This window comes from Montipora capricornis, chromosome 12 (genome assembly GCF_036669925.1).
Source record: "Montipora capricornis isolate CH-2021 chromosome 12, ASM3666992v2, whole genome shotgun sequence".
In the NCBI taxonomy this organism is placed as follows: domain Eukaryota; kingdom Metazoa; phylum Cnidaria; class Anthozoa; order Scleractinia; family Acroporidae; genus Montipora; species Montipora capricornis.
The window spans coordinates 4,537,168-4,557,973 of NC_090894.1; the positions used below are offsets into that span (position 1 = coordinate 4,537,168).

General features: G+C 37.9%; 2 protein-coding genes across 4 annotated transcripts in view; one reads left to right on the forward strand and one right to left on the reverse strand.

Moving 5' to 3' along the window:
* The window catches only part of LOC138026479 (lysophosphatidylserine lipase ABHD12-like), a 17,313-nt gene extending 8,167 nt beyond the window's left edge, over positions 1–9,146 (reverse strand). The window contains exons 1-8 of the mRNA XM_068873849.1: positions 8,958–9,146; positions 8,777–8,821; positions 7,005–7,114; positions 5,528–5,630; positions 4,568–4,681; positions 2,680–2,710; positions 2,201–2,246; positions 791–826 (exon numbers count right to left, since the gene is read on the reverse strand). Coding sequence (XP_068729950.1) covers positions 791–826; positions 2,201–2,246; positions 2,680–2,710; positions 4,568–4,681; positions 5,528–5,630; positions 7,005–7,114; positions 8,777–8,821; positions 8,958–9,067 — 595 coding nt within the window. The 5' untranslated portion in view covers positions 9,068–9,146. The remainder of the gene's footprint in view (positions 1–790; positions 827–2,200; positions 2,247–2,679; positions 2,711–4,567; positions 4,682–5,527; positions 5,631–7,004; positions 7,115–8,776; positions 8,822–8,957) is intronic.
* Positions 9,147–13,635: 4,489 nt separating this feature from the next.
* LOC138027235 (adrenocorticotropic hormone receptor-like) lies at positions 13,636–20,416 on the forward strand. 3 transcript variants are annotated; one of them, XR_011127429.1, is made up of 3 exons: positions 13,636–13,788; positions 18,128–18,169; positions 19,109–20,416. XR_011127429.1 is itself a non-coding variant. In XM_068874787.1 (2 exons), the coding sequence occupies exon 2, from the start codon at positions 19,281–19,283 to the stop codon at positions 20,316–20,318; it is 1,038 nt and encodes a 345-aa protein (XP_068730888.1). In that variant the 5' UTR covers positions 17,918–18,127; positions 19,109–19,280; the 3' UTR covers positions 20,319–20,416. The 3 variants fall into 3 exon arrangements, 1 of the variants encoding a protein (XP_068730888.1); XR_011127428.1 differs by lacking the exon at positions 13,636–13,788 and adding an exon at positions 17,830–18,007; XM_068874787.1 differs by lacking the exons at positions 13,636–13,788; positions 18,128–18,169 and adding an exon at positions 17,918–18,127.
* Positions 20,417–20,806: the final 390 nt, after the last annotated feature.

Consider the following 20,806-nt stretch of genomic DNA (forward strand, 5'->3'; position numbering starts at 1 on the left):
CGGACGGCAACCGGAAGAGAACAATTCACATGCAAAGGACAGTAGTGTCTCCAAGATTTTTAAACTAATCATTTCTAATGGAAAAAAGATACTTAGTAATTTTAATGTGATTGCGTGAAGACAGGTTAAAAGGGAAAACAGCTCACTTCCGGCCGACGGCCGCGTCTCAAAAACGTCCTTACCTAAGCTACGCCGGCCACGATTGAAGAGGCCCCTTCTGACCACTTATTGACTTTGTTCCTTGTAGTCCCTGATTCGACTTCTCAGCTGCGCTTGTAAATAGCCAGCTGGTTTGCCTCCGACAAAGTGCTTGATTGGCTATGACAAGCCCCTCCACTATTGGGAATGGTCAATTAAGTATTGTATCGTATCGTATCCTTTTGAGCGTATAAATTTATTCAAGAGTTTCAATGAGATTTCTTCGTATTTTAGTTACATCACAAGCCAATTCCGAGCAACAAACAGTCACTGAATTTTTCCACTCCATGACGTTACTGCCTGTCACACAAAAAATGGAGACAATTCAATTTAAAACGGGCAAGCGTAATTATTGTTTTTGTGCCTGAATGTCTTCATTATTTGCCTCAATTTTTTGTGAGAAGTGTAAGACTTGCAACAGTATAGGCCTTTTGCAGTTAGTGCTGCTTTGTTTTAGATGACCCTGTGCACACCGTTTTTGTACCATGTGATTGCCACCTGCAAATGGCCCATTATTGTTTATTGCTTGAAATTTAACATTTTAACCAGAATTTTAAAATGGTCACTTACAGGGCTTTTCTTAAATACTTACCACTTTCAGAGGGTTTTCCTTCGGAGTCACCAAATCCTAATGTGTACAATAAACGGGCTTGTTAGAAACAAAGCAAAGCCCTATGACGAGTGTGCTTTGCAATTCTCATTCACTCGCTGTAAACCTTTCGCTGTTGTCCTGTGCTGCCCTCTAATTAAGTACTGCTAAGTTACTAGTTTTTTCACTAAAAGTGAAATGTGACTGTGCCTTATGTTTTCCTTTATAATCTGTGCATGCTTGTGGATCCCACACATTGTAATTCAAGTATCCCTTCTCTTATCATCTATTGGTGACAACTAATACTGATGATCAGTATTTGCAGTAGTCCATTGAGAAGTTGACAAGCGATACACTGATGTTGTTGTTGTTAATGCTCAAGTGCGATAAATTGGGAAGCCTGCGTATCCAATCCAATCCAAACAAATGAAACTTAGCATTGGTTTCCGATGACAGGCCAAAAGTGGAAACCTAGAGGAAAATTTCGAGGAGAACAAATAAAACTCGACCCAAAAATGCCGCCACGCACAGGAACCATCTAACCAGGGTGCGGAATGGTTATTAAGCATGCTTCTAAGAAGACAAAAAGGATGGCCTTTGAGTGACCACTGGCATGTGACAGGATTGCCGTAATGTCACTGTTATCTGATGACTATAAATTCAATCTATGAATTTGCCTGCCATCAACACTCCACCAAGCCTACCAGTATTTTGTTGAATGGAAGACAAGTTTCAAATTTTGAACAGATTGGGCTTAACGCCGATTGAACTACTGAGTGGGGAGGCCGCGGGATCAAAACTTCAGCCAGACCAACACTCAGTGTCTTCAAATAACTGAGGAGAATTCGAACATGCTGCATTTGTAATTAGATATCTGCAAATGGTTACATGCTCTTGTCTTCTGGGAAAAGGACGATAAACTATAGATTATATGCACGGCGGCCATGTTGGAGGACCAAAACAATTAAAGATATTTGCATAAAAATAACATTTATTCCCCAAAGGAATATCATTCTTTTCTTTCGGTCCTCCAACATGGCCGCCGTGCACATACTCTATAGGCCGTGTCTCGTAACCATGTTGGGCATAAAAGAACCCACACACCATTCCCAAAGAATAGGGCGTGGAGTTCCCAGTGTTGTGGTCTGTCCTCTGTGGTATATTATGGTTAGGAGGGTAAATGCTCAGAGATACTAGCTACACCAAGCTACTGTACTCTACAGTCTGAGGGCACATAAAGATATGATGATGCTAATAACGGAAGAAATGTCTATCTACACCCTGGCAAGTGCCATGGTGTCACTGCTCAAGCCCTGCTCTTTATTAAGAGAGGATGAGCATGAAAACTGACCCCTAGTCTAGACAGCATTATGCCTACCAAAGCAATGTTAAAAGATGATTATAAAAACTCACCACGATAGTCAATGGTGACAACATGATATCCCAAAGAATTCAAACGCTAAAAATGAAACATAAAATAATCATGTTTTTTGCTAAATTCATTTTACTTGCAACCCTGACTAAAACTAATTCACTCTTATATGTACATGTACTAGCTGACAGGCCCAACTTTACAGTTGTCTGTTTAAAATGGCCCATTGTCCTTTCTATCTAATTTGCTGTATGTTGATGCTTCTATTTCTTTTGTGTAAAACAAAACTTGTGATGCATTTTAGGCTGATGTGGGCTTTAAATAGAAGGCCCAGCTCTACTGACACAATGTTTCTTCTTTGTCCTCAGCTGAAATGTTTAGGCGATACATAAAACACGAGTTGGAAGTCTATATGCATTGGCAGGTCACGTTTAAATCCCTCCTACTAAGCAAGTTTGTCATGCAGTCATCTTATTTATGAAGACACACGGCAAAATCAAGGGCAGATAACACTACAAACCTTGTAAAGTTCTACTCTATGACCGCCACCTCTGCGAACAAAAAACAACAAGAACAACAAAGTAAGACATTGTTAAAACAAAGGCAGGGTTTGTTGAAGGTTAGATGAAGCTTCTCCAAGAGGTACAAATCCATGATTGCAATTAACTGATAATACTGCTATGTGCATAATGAAATGTCTGCTTGCTTAATCATTAGCTCCTTTTCTAACGTCAATCCTCAACTATGGTACTTTGTCAGCTCTGACTGAACCAATAAACTAACACCAAACACAAGGTTCCATTACTCTCCTCTTCTAGTTATTGTCTTCAAAATAGAATACAGTTTGCCTCTTGCCATTACTTTACACAAGTCTTGAAATCCTAGATACCTCTATTTTCCAAATGTTAAGTATCATGATGATTATTATCACTTTCTAATCTCAACAACGCTGTCATCCTATCTCAAAACTGGGCATTACTTAACCACGAAACAGCAAAACAAAACACTAAAACACCATGTATGACCCCACCATACATTGAATACTAACCGACAAAGGTTGGATTTGAGATTAAATATCGTTTTAGGCCTAATTACCGGGTAGGCCCAAGACATTGTTGCTCCTAATTCATTGATATTAAGATTAGGATTCAGATTCAGACTTAGATTGGGAGTATTAACTTTTGGGCCTAATTAGGTCTAAAAAATTGTTAATTAAAACTCAAATCAACCTTTGTCAGTTAATTAGTATTCGATGTATGGTGGGCTCATACATGGTGTTTTGGAGCTTCGTTTCCCTGTCTCGGTGTTTCGTTGTTTAGTAACGTACGTCCCTCAAAATCTTTGGGAAAAATAGAGTTCATGGAAGAACAAGTGGCTCACAACATCTACAAGTCTAAATGAAATAAATGTGTATAAAATTATTTGAAGTGTGGGTTATAGACGACAGGGAGAAGTGATCATTGATTGCACTTATCTGAACAACCTAAGTGTCTCTTTAAACACTTGAAAAATTCATGTGGCTTCAACAGGATTCAAACCCACAACCTGTGTGATGCCAGTGCAATGCTCTACCAACTCAGTTATGAAGCCACTTAGTTTGGAGCAGGTCAATTTCTTGGGCTCATGTATTCCAGTAAAAGGACTTGATGAATGAAATAATTATAACAATAATATTATAATTATTCTACTAGGAGCACTGGATATGAGGTGATAGATAACCAATGAGGCGCATAGCGCCAATTTGGTTATAATCATTTTATATCCAGCAAGCCTGAGTAGAATAATAAATTGTTTTATTAAAAACTCCAGGATGAATAATTATCTCTTTCACATTGATTTCTGCCTTGGTCAATTCTGGTCTAAAACGGCCTTTGTCGGCCATTTTTGTTTTCAGCTCACTTTATTGCTGACACATTCCTTGACCATATCAGGTACAGCAGGCAAATGAACTGATAGCCTGTGTCCGGAAAGCCAATGAAAATGCTGAAATATGATATCTGTAGTTAAGTTTTTATTAAAAGTATATATTTGAGGAGCAGGTTATAGATGAAAGGGACAAGTAATCCCGAATTTTTCAGGTGTCTTTAAGATACAACAATAAATTGCTTAAATTGTTCTGTTACATGTGAGGATCACTTCTCCCTTCTTCCACAAGTTTCCTACAGAGAATCAGTCTCTTAAAAGAGAAACCAAATACCACCCAAAAGTAGTTAAATTTATCAGTTAAGGTCAGGCCCAGGTTGCTGAAAGCATGGTTTAATAGTGCTAATTAACTGGTATTAAATACCATTGAAACCTATACATTTTGATACCTCTTAACCAACAGTTAGCGCTAACCAGGCTTCCAGCAACCAGACCCAGATACTTCAACTTTTGTCAGTATCTCTGGATATCTATTCGTACAATACCTTGTATAAGCATTGCCATGAAGGTAGAGAATCACAGGCCTTCTATCCCTGAGATGTGCATGTTTATCAACTTCAGAGTCTTGTATATGAGACACATGTTTACCTGGAATGTCCCTTTAACAATGTGTGGTAACCTTTAGTTATTAATTACATGAAAGTTCAAAAGAATATGAAGCAGTTTTCTAATCCTTTTATCATCTACTTTTTTTAAAAGTTTGCGCTTGTTTTTTTGTTTCATAAAAAACAAAACCTTGGACGAGCAAATGGGGTTTCAAAAGATGGAGGGTGTAAACCGCAGGTCGCAGATTTAAACGGCAGGTTGCAGGTCATTGTTTCACTTTTAACAATGCTAACATTAGGCCTAACAGTATGCTTTAGGAAATGTTTAAGCATAAGGTTGGTATTTTTATAAAAGTTTGGGTTGTTCTAGTTATGGCAAAACAATCACCTGCAACTCTAACCTGCAACCTGCACTTTACACTGCAGGCAGGTTTAGGGATGCAGGAACGTGAAGTCCTACAAAAAAGATCTTAAAGTGTTTCTTCCTTTGAACAGAGTGACCATAGCTTTACCAACAATATAGGAAATTTGACATTTATAAAACTAGCTAATCAATGCAACAGAGCCAACCAGGGACTCATCGGAACTATGGCATAATTTATTGTCCCCAGGGGATGAGTGAAAAAAAAAGAATTGGTAAAAATTGAGGCTAAAATTTTTTTGGGGTTCACACACTCAAACCCCCCCCCCCCCCCCCCCCTTAGCTTAAGGTCTGGATCTGCCACTGGTCCCCAGTTATACAATGCAGTAATTATAAGTACTAAAATTGTTGTCCAAGTGGTTCACTTTTGCTTTCAAGAAATAAATGAGATGGCAAATGTTAATCCAAGTAACTGAAATAAAATGATGCATTTTATTCATGCAATGGTGACAAAAAATTACTTGTATTACAAAGCTTACCATGCTCCCAATTTTCCGGCAGTACCATTGATATAAAAATTAATAGTATTTGAAGGCAAGCCAAATGAAACAGGATCTGACAAGTTGTGAAATGGATTTTTCACTTTAGGAGAAAAAAAAGACAAAGACCATCATGGAATGAACAAAATTTGTGAACTATTTAAAATAAATGTGAAATTCTGAAATTCTCAAAATGTTTCAATTATTTTGTATGGACTGGGACCAGAAGTAAAATAATGTTATTGACCTTTTTGCTGGCTTTCATGCAAAGTTAATAGTTTCTGGAAGTTTCATTATAATAATTAAAAGGGAAAAGACAGACAAATCTATCACTCAGAAAACAGAGTATCTGGGAAGTTTAAAGTGCCCCTAACCCCCAAAAAATTTTTTCCCTAAAATGAATCTTTGCACCTGTTCGAAACGCATTGTGGCCATTTTTTCATTTTTCTAACAAATCCTGCCATTTTATAGGCTTTGAAAGTTGCGAAAATCCCAGCATCTTTTGTTCATGACCGAGTTAGAAGGGGAGTGGGTCTATTCCTGATTTGACGTCACATACGTACTGATTTACATTGCATTAACTCTTTGTAAAAATACATGCAAAGTAGATTGTGACGATTTTCGAAGCCTATAAAATGGCAGGATTTGTTAGAAAAAGAAAAAAATGGCCGCAATGCGTCTCGAACAGGTGCAAAGATTCATTTTAGCGAAAAAAATATTTTGGGGTTAGGAGCACTTTAATAAAAATCTGTTGCAAACTCAGGACTTTGAGGCATTCTTGTCGCTTAAAACCTGGGACTCTTCCGGCCAGCATGGATAACAGTTCCAAAATACTTGTATTAAAAGTGAGAGCCTCTTTTTACAATGTCTGCTAACAGCAGCTATAATCTCGAACATTAATTTCTTAGATAGTGCAGAAGAACTGACAACCCATGATTTGCAGACTTTCTAGTTTCAAACATGCTTCAAGTCACTATTCTTGGTGTCCCGTAAGTGATGACACACATGATAAATGACCCTGTCAAACACAAGCCTTGGCAACGTTTTCAAAGAAATGATTACCACATCCTTAAGTTCTTGCCATCTGCAATTAATTTCCTTGATTTGGCAGCTTGAGGTTGCATTTTATTTTGGTGGATTTTCAACAGGCTCTGATAGAACTGTCTACACAAATAATCTAACAAGATATTTTTGTCATCATAGATGCAAAAAACTGCTTTTTGGTGTGATTAGCAAAATAGACCTATTGGACGATCACATTCTTGAATGTCTCCATACAGTCAGAGAAAACGGGAATTTTTTTATTTTATTTTTTATATTTTTTTGCTTTCAACGATATTGAAACTTGGATGATTAAGTGATAAATTATGCATAATTTTATAACTTCTATAAGCAAAATTCAATTACTATGACAACGAAAAATAATATCAAGGTATATTATCACAAAATTAACAAGTGTTATTATTTGTAGACTCACATGACTCTAAAAAGATGACAATGTCAATGGCTGCTGGGGAACAATACATCATTATCACACACAGGATGTAGAGTGCTGTAACTGTACCAAACACAGACTTGACCAAAAACCTAAATTAATTTTACAAAATTGTCTAAGTGACTATTATGGTAGAACATTAATTAGATTTAAATGGCTGTACTGACCATAGGCATATTGAGTTAAAGCAATGAACTCAGAAAAAACAGGTGGAAAAAATAATTGTCCTATGGTTCTCAGAATAAACCAGTGGTTAATGCTAACCAACCATACCCCATTGACTCCTAAAGTCACCACCCCTCCCCCCCCCCCTTCCCCCCCAACAACCACCTTGAGTTTAAATAATTATCACACCAAAATGGCCACATTCACTGGATGGGAACTTCAAAGATTGTTGATGACTGATCTGTCGGCCGTCAGTGGACCAACAGTTGACATACTGTTGGTCATCTGTTGTTGACCAATGTGTTGCCCAATGCATTGGTTGTATCAGAATTGTTGCAATAACCATACATTCACATGTAACTACTGAGCTAAACGTAACTCAAACAGAATTTTAAATCACTAAAATATTGCACTTCAAAATTGCTTAGGGGAGTTAACAGAGGTGAGTGTGTAAGGAAGGGGGAGGGGTGTCTTAAGACATCAGTTAACATAGATTGTGGTTTGGAACAGTCTGCCTCTCACAGTCCTTTCAGTCTTTCCAAACTAATGCTATGAGCTTAAGATACAGAAACCCCAAGCTTACAGCAATTTTCATAATTCCACAGAATCTCATCTTCAAGTGCCAACAGCCAAAGTGAATTTTAGTCTCCATCAATCAAACTTCTGATGCCAAGCTGAGAGTTGACTCAGGCTATGTTCAGAAATTTGATTGATGGGAAGCCAAAATGCAGCTTGGCACTTAGGGTTTGCAGGTGAGATTCTGCAGAATAATGAAAATGGCAGTAACTGCTGAATACCCTGGAATAACATGACCCCATGAATTAACCAGAGTAAAATTTCATTATTTATGTCTTTCTGTTTATATCTTCCCTATATCTTGACGGTTTCGCACTCTGTACAGTAGAAATTCTAAGAAAGGTTGAGTAGTACCCCTTATCCTACCCTTCGAGCAGTTGGTTTCTCCTATACTTCCTGAGAGAGAAACCACTGCAAGCAACCGTTTGATTTTCCATCAAGCATGTGCGAAGTACGTCCCAACCCACGTGATGTATTTGATATCACTTCCGTCTTATTTGGCGGGAAATTACTACACAGCAGGCTCACCCAAACGCAGCAGTTACGTAGCTAAGTACCACGCACAAGCGCCAAAACAAGTTTACTAACTCGTTTTATCGGTTCAAATTTAATTTAATCATCCTTGTCGCTGGACGGCTCACTAACAGAAACTAACGGTTGCTCGCAGTGGTTTCTCTCTGGGGAAGCGTAGGAGAAACGAACCCTTCACAGAGTACCCTTATGCGTGATGACGTCTGACTAGCTATTTCACCACCAAGCCTCGAATTCAAAAATCAAACTTGTAATTTTAGCATGATCCCAAAGGAGCAAACTTGAAGAGAAAACCCACGTGCTAACAGTATTGCCTGTCTAAATGATGTGAATAATTTTGTGCAAACGAGGCTCGGTGGTGGAATTAACTAGTCAGACGTCATCACGCGTAAGACCCGTTATGTTATGTAAGAAAGCCCAAATTATAACGTAACGCCACCTCCCCTTCCTGACAAGTTCCAAAAAAACTTTTCATCACTTACCCGGCAAATGAAATGATTCCCAACAAAAAGGATAAGAGCAAAGTCCTGTGTGAGGCACAAAATATAAAAATCACAATCGCTAAACAAACAGTTAAGATGCAAAGTCCGGTATACACGTATACAGCGTTGTAGTGCAATGCAAATACTTCAAAAACTGAAACAAAAAAGACCGAATTTACACCTATAATGTTGCTTCTTATCAACAAAATTCACAGCTACTTTTTCCTCCCGAGAAAGATCAGAAAATGTCGTTTTGGAAGCATTGGATCTGTTCCTAACTTCCCCAGACATATTGTAAAAAATGAATGAAAAGCAGTATGAGCGTCATGTAAACCGGTCAGAGCTAACCGGTCAGTATAATACGTGGACTGCGGACTGCGGACCCAGACTGCGGACCGGGTATAAAGTATGGACCCAGTTACATATTATAGATCGTTTTCACCGTCACGCAATATAAAAATAAATCGAAAACCATCTAGTGGAAAAAGTCAAGAATTCGTGATTTGTAGAAGATGAATGAAGAAGACACTTCTCCAAGTTTTAGGCCTGTGCGTTTCCCCAAACTTCAGATATTCGTCGAAATGTTTCGCTTAAATTTACAAAGCCCAGTATGAAAACGCCATGTTGGTGTACATCTGTGGTGCACCAATATGGCGGCCGGAAAATAGTGTCAACATCTCTTACTTACTTTGCCTATCTAGGCGAGTGATCATCGATCTGTACTGAACAAACAGCTATTTACCTAAGCACTTTCCCTAATGCTCTAATTGCTAAAAAGGCTCAAAACCATGAGATAAATATTTATTTCTCAATAAACTCGATCGTCGCTTCGTGTCACGCACCGCTAGAACGCAGAAATTCAAAATGCTCTAGTTTGCAAACGAAGCACGCTATTGAGCTTTAAAATTGCAAATGGATACAAATTTGCCGCCTCTTATGCCTGATGAGGATAAAAACTTCCGTGGCTCTTTAGTTTTGGATTTTAGAAAATGATGACGTCACGTGAAAACGATCTATGTATTATTATTATATATATTATAATATATATTATATTATAATATATTAATATATTAATATATATATTAATATATAATATATTATATAATATATTATATATATATATATTACAATATATATATATATTATATATTATGTCCCCAGTTACACCCATACACAAGACCTAACTCTTACACCAAGTACTACCCTGGACTGCGGACCGGGTAATATTTAACAACTATTCGCCTAAGGCGAAGTCAATTCCACGGTAAATTTTACGCTAAAAACCGATATCGCATGAATCACGAAGCGATGAGTACGATATCGGTTTTCCGAGTAAAATCTACTTTGGAATTCACCAGTTTGGCAATGAATTTTTCTTGAGCCACATGAAAACAAGCACACTCTCAGCGAGCGAATGGAAAAGGAAAAAAGCCATTTCCGAGTCAACTGTCAATAGCCAGCGAATAGGAATCACGCTAAAATTAGAAGCTATAAAAAAAACTTTGTCTTTTCAAGGTCAAAGAAGAGTTTTACTGATGTTAACTTTATTCCACTTTGTCTGAAAACGAGATCATTCACATTTTGACTTTGAAACACGCCAGGTTGGCTTAGAACAAGAATCGGCAAAATACGGCAATTCAACCAAGAAAGGAAGAACTTCAAACAAGATCCGCTCCAACACTTAAATAACCTTTAGGTGCTTTAAACAAACTTTTGAAAACAAAAGCTAGAGAGATTTTCCCCTAATTTTACGAGATCTAGAAGTCACAAGTTGCGATTACCTGTTTGTAACACAAGGGCAAAATTTTCTTGTCACTGTCGAGGCACAACGAAAACCAGTTGGGCAAACGGATTAAAAAAGCACTTGTTCGCTCGCATTTTAGAGCAAAAACAAAAGAAGCAAATCAACTTTTTCTTTGTGTCCAAAAGAGTACAGATAACTTTTATTGAATCCAGTTGACAATAAAAATTCGATTTTCATTCCTGAACAAAGGAAGAACCGATTAAACCACCTTTTGAAAATACGCATCCACTTTAAATAATTCGTAAAAATAACAAACGCTTTAGTGCCCAAGGAAAGAATTTGTGGAGTAACTTTTTCCACTAAGTATGAGCAGTATTACTGGTATTCTGTTTTGTCGTTGTCGTTCTCTTTCGCTCTCCTTTCGTTTCTGTTCTAGACATAGGTCCTCCAGGAATCATGTAACCTTAGCAGAGCTTCTAAAGATATGCCAAAAATTGCAATACAGAGAAAAAAGCAGCTCATGCAGCTTTAAGTTTATATTATCCTTCCGATACTTGACTTGAATAACTGCATGTATTCCTTCTTTTTGGCAGTTGCCTGATGATTGCTTCGTGAGAAGCATGAAACTCGGAGTAGCAAATACATGTTTTTGACCTAGTTTAAGTCTACGTATCTATTCAAAGCTCTGGTAAACCCATTGAGCACTTTTAGCTGATGATCAATTTATCACGTCATTTCATTATATATATAGATATATATATATATATATATATATATATATATATATATATGATATTTGAATTGTTCAACCGTTACTTTTTAAAACGTATGTTGTACCATACGAAACGTCAAGTCAAAAGTAAAATGCGCTTTATCATTATGTTTGTAACCGCTGTTTGTTTTGTTTTTGATCAAGTAGAACTACTATATTTTGACGTATGTGACTGAGAGCATACGTGAAGTGGTTCACATACGCCACATACGTATGTGACGTAATAAATGGCCGACCATAGGTTTCTTATGATTGGCTGTTGTGAAAACATCCACTAAAGCCCAAATATGGGAGGTGCTTCTAAAAATAGAAAGATACGGGAAAGAGTTGACTCAGAGGGTTAATATGGAATATGGAGGGTCCGGGTTATAGGTTCCTGGTCTCTGTCTAACATCCATGTCTCGTCTATGTGGACGTCGTTTTGAGCTTGTCTTTGCTGATACGTCGGGACACTCTTGAGGAGAGGTAACTTACAGAATTTGGCTTCTCTTAGCGTTCATTACAATTATTTAATTCGTACGGCATTGAGACGTACGACACAAAGCAAACCAGAAAGCTCAGGGAAATCCTGTTGAGCCTAAAGATCGACTGAGACCTGACGAACAGGTGGCAGTCTGTAGCCTCGTTTGCAAAATCGTTTGTAGGTGGAGGTAAGGAATGTAACGAAAGCTAATGCTTAGATTTGGAAATTAATCTATCGGAAAAAAAAATTCAACGTGAAAGGCACGTAAACGAGTCCTTGATAAACGCAATTTAGTGCATTGTAAATGATTTTAACCAAAGCCCAAATTTAATCACATCTCACCTTATTTAAAACATCTTCACTGGTTACCCGTAGGCTTCGGATCGAGTTTAAAATATTATTACTTATTTTCAAAGCATTAAGGACGGTGCCTACTAATTAAAGATATTTTTGCCCCGGTTTATGACTATGCAGGAAATGTAGATCTTAACAAGTGTTATTGAAATCCAAAAAGAAAATTGGGGGTAACCACGCATTTTTCAAAGATAATTCATGAACAATATTTGTAAAAAGCTTTAAAATACAAAGCATTGTATGGCGTTCTTTCTCAAATTAAAGCTTAATTATCTCTCAAAAATGCATGGTTACCCCTAATTTTCTTTCTGGATACCAAGAGTACTTACTAAGATCTACTTTCTCCGGATAGTTTTAAACCGCGCAAAAATATCCCTGTATTAGTAAGCATCACCGATAGGAAATCCGAGTATCTCGAGATGCGCAGAACGTATGCGCAATAACAATACTAGGCACCGTCCTTAAATGGCATCGCTCCGCGTTATACCTGTGATCTCATCAGAAAAAGGCACCAACCAGAAGCTCTTTGAGATCCTATGACCTTTCTATCTTAGAGGTGCCTCGAACCAAATACAAGACTTTCGCTGATCGAACATTCGCTTTTTCTGGTCCATCCAAGTGCAATAAACTTCCATTGGCAATTAGAATGGCCCCGAACTTAGATACTTTTAAGAAACACTTAAAGACTTTTTTATTTAAAAAAGCATGACACTTAGTTACCACCCGACTTTTATATATTTTATTTCTTACTTTTCTCTATGATTGATTATTATTAATTTTCTATATTTTATTGATCTTAACTGCATTTTCGTTTTACATTGTTAAGCGCTTTTGAATATGATATAAAAAGCTCTATATAAATTTATTACTATTATTATTATTCTTTAACGAATTCCTAAGATAAGCTACATTGTATAGTTTTCAATTTCCCGAAAATTATTTCCACCCTGCTGGTAAAAACAGATTCGCAAAAGCATCAAAACGACGGAAACAATTCGTGAGAATAAATTCTTACTCCTTTCGACTTTGATCTTTTTTGATTCGCTATTATTTTAGCTTGACGATGTCTTGTCAATCGTTCTGTGAAAGCTCTACTCTGTAATTACTTTGATTTATTTCCGTGGGCATCTCAAAAAAGATCAAATCCTCACCGAATTTTTCAATTGTTGTCACCAACTGACGTCACGATTCAATCTCGCCCCGAACTTTGCTTTGCGACCTTTGCCTTCCCAAAATGTTCTTTCGGAGACGTATCCTAGACAAAGCGAAACTTGGACAATTAATCCTTGGACTTATTACAAAACTCAAGCAGTGTTTGATTTCCGTATAGTTTTAATTTCTCAACGTCAACGGTCAGTTTATCGTAACCAAGGAAACAGAACTCTACTAAGTAAATTTCAGTATGAAGTTGGGACGTTTATAATGTCCTTATTGGTCAAGATTTGACATCTTGACGTATGCAAAACTGTTCTAAGGAAGCTTCTTTGAAATATTAAAATTAAAGACGACTTGATGACGAAATGGCTAAACACAGGAATAACAAAAAACCACTTACATCACGTTCAGGAGTTTATCGAGAGCATTCTTCGCGCACTTTACAGCTTTTCGTGGTTCTAGAGAGACGTCGATCAACCGTTAAATTATTCAATCAGGTTGTCTTCGGTAACCAATTTTCAAAGGTAAGCAGGAAGAATTAACTATATCATCGTTACTTCTTATTTTCTTGGGCAATTTTTATACAGAAAAATCCCCTGTAGAATCATTTCAAAGACAGGTGCAAAATGGCGTTTTTGAAGATCGAAAAGCCGGTTGGCTTTTGAAAGTTCTGGGGAGGAACTCGGGGAGTAGAAAGTTGTTAACTACGCGACAATTTAGTCTTTTAGCTATTTTTTATAACTCACTTCTTTAATTAACAATGGTTTGATAATTCGTGTCGTTGAGAAATTTAATAATTTTTGTGGTCAGTGTCTTTTTTGTAGGCTTGGACTGAGTGTGACATATTTTTAACAAAGAATACCGCGATTAATTTATTCAAATTTTATATCCTTCGTTTGTAAATGGATTGCAATTACTCAGCTTTGCTTTTGTTTTTTCAAGACATTTTCGTTCTTTGTGATCCGAGCTTTTTTTTGTGAGCTTCCACAATTGCGGAACTGGATTAAAGTAATTACAAATCTCTCAAAGGGGACGACCAAATAACCACAAGTATATCTATTGTTCCAAACTGCTTCCTTTCATTTAAAAAAAATGGTGACGCGTCTCACTCCTAATAAAACATTTCGGCAGATTGTCAGTTTATATGTTGTGTGATCCTTGAAAATAAAGAAACCAGCTTGATTTTATCATAATTTTCGCATTGATAATAGTTACGGCGCCACCCTGAGTGGGTTGGAACAATCACCTTCGAAATTCCTCACTTTTCTTTATCTCGACAGCTCCATGGCTTAAAAGTTACCAGACACACGTGCGCCTCAACGACATTTTTTTCATTTTTCGAAACTGAAATTGAATGGACGTCATTCAAATGTTTCCATGACAATTGTCCGGTTCACTTGACGGCAGTCGAATTCGTCATGGAAGCATTTGATTGACGTCTACCCAAAGTGTGACTGGTAAACGCTGTAAAAATGTACGGGAAAAAGTTGAAATTTTTTGACAAATTTTGCGGGTCAGTAGGTTTTATAATTTGTCTTTTGTTTTCCAAATTCAAATAATGATCTACACAAGTCATGACACGAGAAAATCTGACAAATTACTACCCAAAACTATTCTGAGATCATCATTAAACAATGGCCTTTTTTATTCTAGAGACACATAATCTGTCCAGACGAATTATGCGTCTTTGTGTTATTTCCCTGACAGCAGAGGTCTCTTTTCTTTTGCGTTCGCTGGGATGACGAGTACGAGAAAGGATACCTCTGTAGTGGGTCGAAACTCACTGTGTTGAGCATGCACGGCGGTTACTTGGCGACCGAATCCTCAAGTGATACTTTATGTTGCGTGGGCTCGCTTAACAACAGCGGAATTACTGTAAAGGGATGCGCGGGACACTTGCACAAAGGGCTCAATTCACCGCAACCATATCACAGGGCATGGAACAGGTCATGCGGTTTGAAAAGTGCCGTGCGAGGTTGTGGCTAGCGGTTGGATCAAAGTGAGTTTCGACCCATGGCAGAAGTCTCTTTTCCAGTACTTGTCAGGGAACCATGATATCCTCCTGTAGTGTAAAGACGGAATGAACTATACAAGACGTATAATCCGCCCGTGCCTGACACGAACTATCTAGTTTCGTGCGTCTTCGAAGAAGTACTAAAGTACATTTTTCCGCGCTTTGTGTCGGCTACGTGTAATTTCTTCAAGTTTGGATTGGCTTACTGGATTGTTTCCTTCATTTTTGATTGGCCAAAGTAATTACTTTGGTTTTGGCTTTACGACACTCAATTGAAACTTGCGGCTCTAATCGACGCCTAATATGAACAAGGCTTAAGTGTCAACTCTATTTTGCCCTGGGACAGTAATTGAGAACACTGTACAGGAATCAAATTAGATCAGATCAACACATATCAAATCATATCGTTGGGTGGTTTTTGAGGAGATGGGGAAACCAGAGTACCCGGTGAAAAACCCCAAAGAGAACCAACAAACTCAACCCACATGTGACATCAAAGCCGTGTTCACACTCAACGTTGATTATGATCAACTGAAGTATATATCAGGCTATCATACTCCATTCAATTTTATTCAATTATGGTTTTGTTCACATCTGCGAAAATTCAAATACAATACGCAGGGTAACCTCGCAGTGTGAGACAAAATAACGCCGTATCGCGTGGCTGCCACTATTATCATCACCATCATGTGCTTGAGGTGAGAAGAGAACCAAAGATAGCTCCTAGAATAGAAGAAGAAAAATCCAAACCTTCGCTCCATAAAGCGATCAGAAGTTTCGTCTGCTCATGCCACCACGTGCTCGCGATTCTGTTCAATTACGCCGCACTGTAATTACTTCAAACAACCCCTTTGAGGTTGTTTGAAGTAATTATAATACAGTTATAATCAGGGACTGCATTTAGTTGATGTGAACCCATTTCATAGTTAATTCGATCATAATCGAGGCCTAATGTGAATACGGCTCAAGTCTGGAAATTGATCACGGCTGGGCCACATTGGTGCGAAGCGACTGCTATCGCAACTTCGCCCTTCTCCTTTATCTTCATTCATAGTTCTTCAGACTAGACTAGAATCAATTGTCATGTCCGATTATCAACATGGTTGCAGCCGGGCACGGGTGAACCTTTACTGTCATGTTATTAACGTCGTGAATGTACTACGTCACGGTTGCTGAATTTTAAAAACATTTACTGACTAATAGGCCATTTTCGAAATATCAATATTCAGCTTGATAGTAAGGCAGAGAGGACAAAGACAATAGAAACAAGTTGCAATGAATGTGAAAGATATTACCACATCATATTTCCACAATCAAGGTGAATTTTAATATATCGAAAGTGGCCTATTGTGAAGACGGTATTTCATTTGTAATCATAAAAAGTTCATCAATTGTGATTGGTTAAAAAACTCCTATTTTCCACTAATTCACTTGCCAAGTTGTTATCGGACAGGTCAATAAGCCAATCACATTCAAAGTTGTAGTTTAAATCAACCAATCACATTCAAAGTTGTAGTTAATGCAACCAATCACACCTTGGTTTCAATCAACATAGAAACACTGTATGTACAGAGCGACCTTAAACAATTTACTCCTCCTTTGTCAGTCTTTTAATGCAAATTTTCCCTTTCTTTCATAACTTGGCCCTTCTTCTTTTCTCGGAAATTGTAATTTTTATGATTAATTGGTAAGAGGACTTCGTGTCGTCCAATTCGGTATGTAATCATACTCGTGATTAAAAAATTCGGGCTCCCGCTGCGCGATCGTCCGATTTTGTTATCACTCGTATGATTGATTACACAGACCGAATTGAACTCCACTCAATCCTATATTACCATCACTAATCTACCGCTAAACGCGATTGTAACCCTAACTCTGGACCAGTTTCACATTTTTACTGCTTTCAAACTAGGTCGTCGGATTTCCCGGTTAGAACAAAATGAGAAAGGACTGCAATTCTTATCTTACGTTTTGGACGTCTCTCGGCTGTCACAGTTCGTTTGTCAAAGCCAGTTATTACTTCAAAAGAAAAAGATCTCGGTTCATTACCCGTGTAAACAAAAAATACGTCTAAATAGTGTTCCAACGCAAAAAGAACAAAGCTGTAAAACATCGAACAGCTTGCGGCACTATTTCTTTTTTTTTTTTTTTTGCTTAGGAATAAAGTTACTTTGTGGTCGCTTCCCAAGACTTTCCGAATCAGCTTGATCGTTTTTTATTAACATTTGTTTACAGTCACAAAATAAACCAAATCCCTCGATCTCCCAGTAATTAGCTTGATGCCACTCTTAGAAAATAACGCCTGTTTCACGTCCGAAGACATTAACACAAAATGATGAAAGTTATCTTCGCAGCAATATTTTAAACAATCTTTGTTATTTTTTTTTTGTTACAATTGTTCAAAGGAAATTGCAATTCAACATTCACATTTCCAAATTTCCCGAGAAAAAGGTGATTAATTTTATTATGAAATAGATTTTTTTTTTGAAATGAGTTATAAACAAATTTAAAAATTTGCATCTCTGTTCAGTTTCAGCTGCTGTCATGTTTTAGGCTAAGATTGTCAGCAAATTGACAGCATCTAAGTCTTGCAACCATGTTTTCACGTCCAATCTGTTCGTTGCGGTTTGTTATAATTCGCAACAGATATTTCAGCTCGTTTGGCAATAACCCGCAAAGCCACTCCTACTCTGGAGCTAGAAATGCGCATCTCGGACTGTTTAATAACCGTAGGTCTTAAATTGACAATAGTTGGTTAAGCTTGCTTTCAGCGGTGGAGAAGAAGGATATTTACGATTCAGGATTTTGACGTCAATTTTGAAGTGATAACAATTCCTTTGTTCTTACAGGTAACACAGAGTCCTGTTCTTGGGCAGTTCAGTTATTTCAAGGTATACAAATTGCCTTTTGTGATTTTTCACACAATGTAAACTTAGCGTAGTATTTAGTGTTCAAGAAATGAGATGTTTATTGTTGACTGCCGAGAAAACTCTTCCGAGAGACACATTATAAAAAGAGATCACGTTGACTATTACGATATACAAGTTGAAAACCTCACCAAGGATTTAGAGTAGCCTTAGAGTTTTAACAAAAGGCCAATGATGAGGCAATATTTTTAAGCAGTAGCCACTTGGAAGACTTTGTGACAGCTTTGCAGTCTTGATATGGCTTAAGTTGTGGCAACAATTCGGCTTGCTATTCGTCTTATTTCCTTGTCTGTGAAGTACAACTCAATTACGACTGCGAAACGACTACAAACTTTCCCGCCTTCTAAGATCAACTTTGAGATACTAGCCTTCAGAAGTTTTCATATAACCGCAGTTTTCGTTCACAAACAAGAGATACTCTGTTTACTTTGGTCCTATATTGGAAGATTTATTCGTAGATGTAGCCAACCGATTTTAAGCATTCGAATTCAGCATGTAGGGTTTTTTTTTCGCTAAACTCAATCACATTTTTTTAATTTGCCGCCTAGAATCTGGTTTCCTGATCACTGATGGTTTGAACCTAGTTTCCCAATCGAGATAAATTTTATCCGATCTATAAACTAAGTCATAAGCTCTGAGTGGATAGCTTTTTCGTTCTGTTTTTTTTTTGCGTTTAGGACACCTGCGTTGCAAAGTCGCGCGAATGGGAATCTTTAAACAAAAACGTTCTGCTTTCCCATTCTTTATCACCGAATCAAGGATTCAGCGCAGCTAGCTCGTCATTTGGTAGCGTGAACTGAAATAGGCAGGGTAAACAATTATACAGTCTCGTTTGTTCCTTGAAAAGCTCGCGGCCTGGCCTACGAGAAATATTTATCATCTGAAAAGCTGTTTTTTCGACAGGTGGAGTAAGGATGTCATCTGGGAAAAAAGTGGCATTTGGTGATAATCGCTTACGTGCAGTTTGGCTTTATCGTCACTACCAATGAATCAATTTGGTGGTATCTAATTTAGAGCTTGCTGTTGAGTACGACTTCAAAGAAAACAAAGATTCAGCCTCTGCGACTCGAAAATCATGAATTTCACTTCAAACTCGTCATCTGAAATTCTTCCCGAATTTCGAACGTATCGTTACGTAAAACTGGCGTCCGCGATTGTCCTATGCATTTTATCACCGATTACAGCAATTTCCAACGCTCTTTTGTTGACTGCGATTTACAGAGATCCTTTGCGTTGTTTCCGAACACCGATGACGTATTTCATCGCTGGTCTTTCTGTGGCTGACCTTCTAACGGGAATCTTCGTGGAGCCGATGCTTGTGTCGTACTACTTCGCTGATTTTGCAGACTTCAGGAATCACTCGAGTTTGGATTATGAACTGGTCCATAAAATTGGTGGGATAATTTCTACCATAACAATAACAGAGTCATTCTTCATAGTACTTGCGCTTTCAGTTTGTCAGTATATCGCGGTGAGGTATCCGCACCAGTTCAAAGTAATTGTCTCCAGAAATCGCGTATTAACTTTCCTGGCAGCCAGCTCTGTCTATATCACTTTCGTCTGTTTGCTTCAATTCACTGGAATTGATGAGATGACGTACTTAAAAGTACACCTCATCTTACATCCTACGCTTATATCAGCCATCTTGATCGTTGTGCAAGTTATGCTTTTTTCGTCTTTCAATCGTTACCTTCAGCGGGGCAACTCTCTTCGTAATTCATCTGCGCGCACCAAATCATCCTTCAAGAGGAGACCCAGCGAGCGACAGTTTACGGTCATGACTTTTTATTTGGCAGCTATTCTTTTAGCCTCGTCCTCTATGCACACTGTTTTTCTGTACATTTATCTTTTTGACAATCTAAAAACTGAAGTAAAATATACGAACGTCCTCATTGGACTTCGAATCAGTGACCTAATGTTATTCATCAAAGTAGCCTTGGATATATTCATCTACGCTTGGAGACTTCCGTCTTATAGAAAAGCTCTTCGGTGTACGTTGTTTGGGCGCAAAACCGAGGCGCGTTTCTCCGTTTACCTTAAATCAAACGGTGGTGTTTCACCGGGACAACTGAATGGGCGAGGGGGACCTGGTACCGAAACTACAACAGTGTAAAAGACCACTTTCGATATATTAAAATTCAGCTTAAAACAATAAACATGATTTTTAGGCCCTGGAGGATAAAATAAGGATTTGTATGAGTTTTGTCCTCGAAGCCTCGGGGTGATGTCTTTTGTCTAACACTGACAATTGGTCTATTGCCGGCACCCACGATCAATTTTATGAATTGAAATATCTTAATGTTTAATTTCCCGCGATGAACGTTTTCCACGCGTCGAACTACCGTAGGTACACCATTATGTCAGCTGAACCTAGATCAATGTAAAAACAAAAAAAAAAAACAAAAAAAAGCAACGGTGACACTCGCTAACACCAACCCGGTGTGACCAACACATCAGGAATGCGCACAGTCATTTCACCTGGTCAATTAGCAGCCATGGACAGCTGTTTTTTTTTTCCTTCTTTTTATTTACATATATGCAATGGGCTGTGAAGAGAAAGCTCTACCGCCATTACTTTACAAGTTTACGATTTGCAAATAG

Excerpts from the sequence above, each read along its gene's own strand:
- LOC138027235 (XM_068874787.1), top strand. The coding sequence starts at position 19,281 with ATGAATTTCACTTCAAACTCGTCATCTGAAATTCTTCCCGAATTTCGA.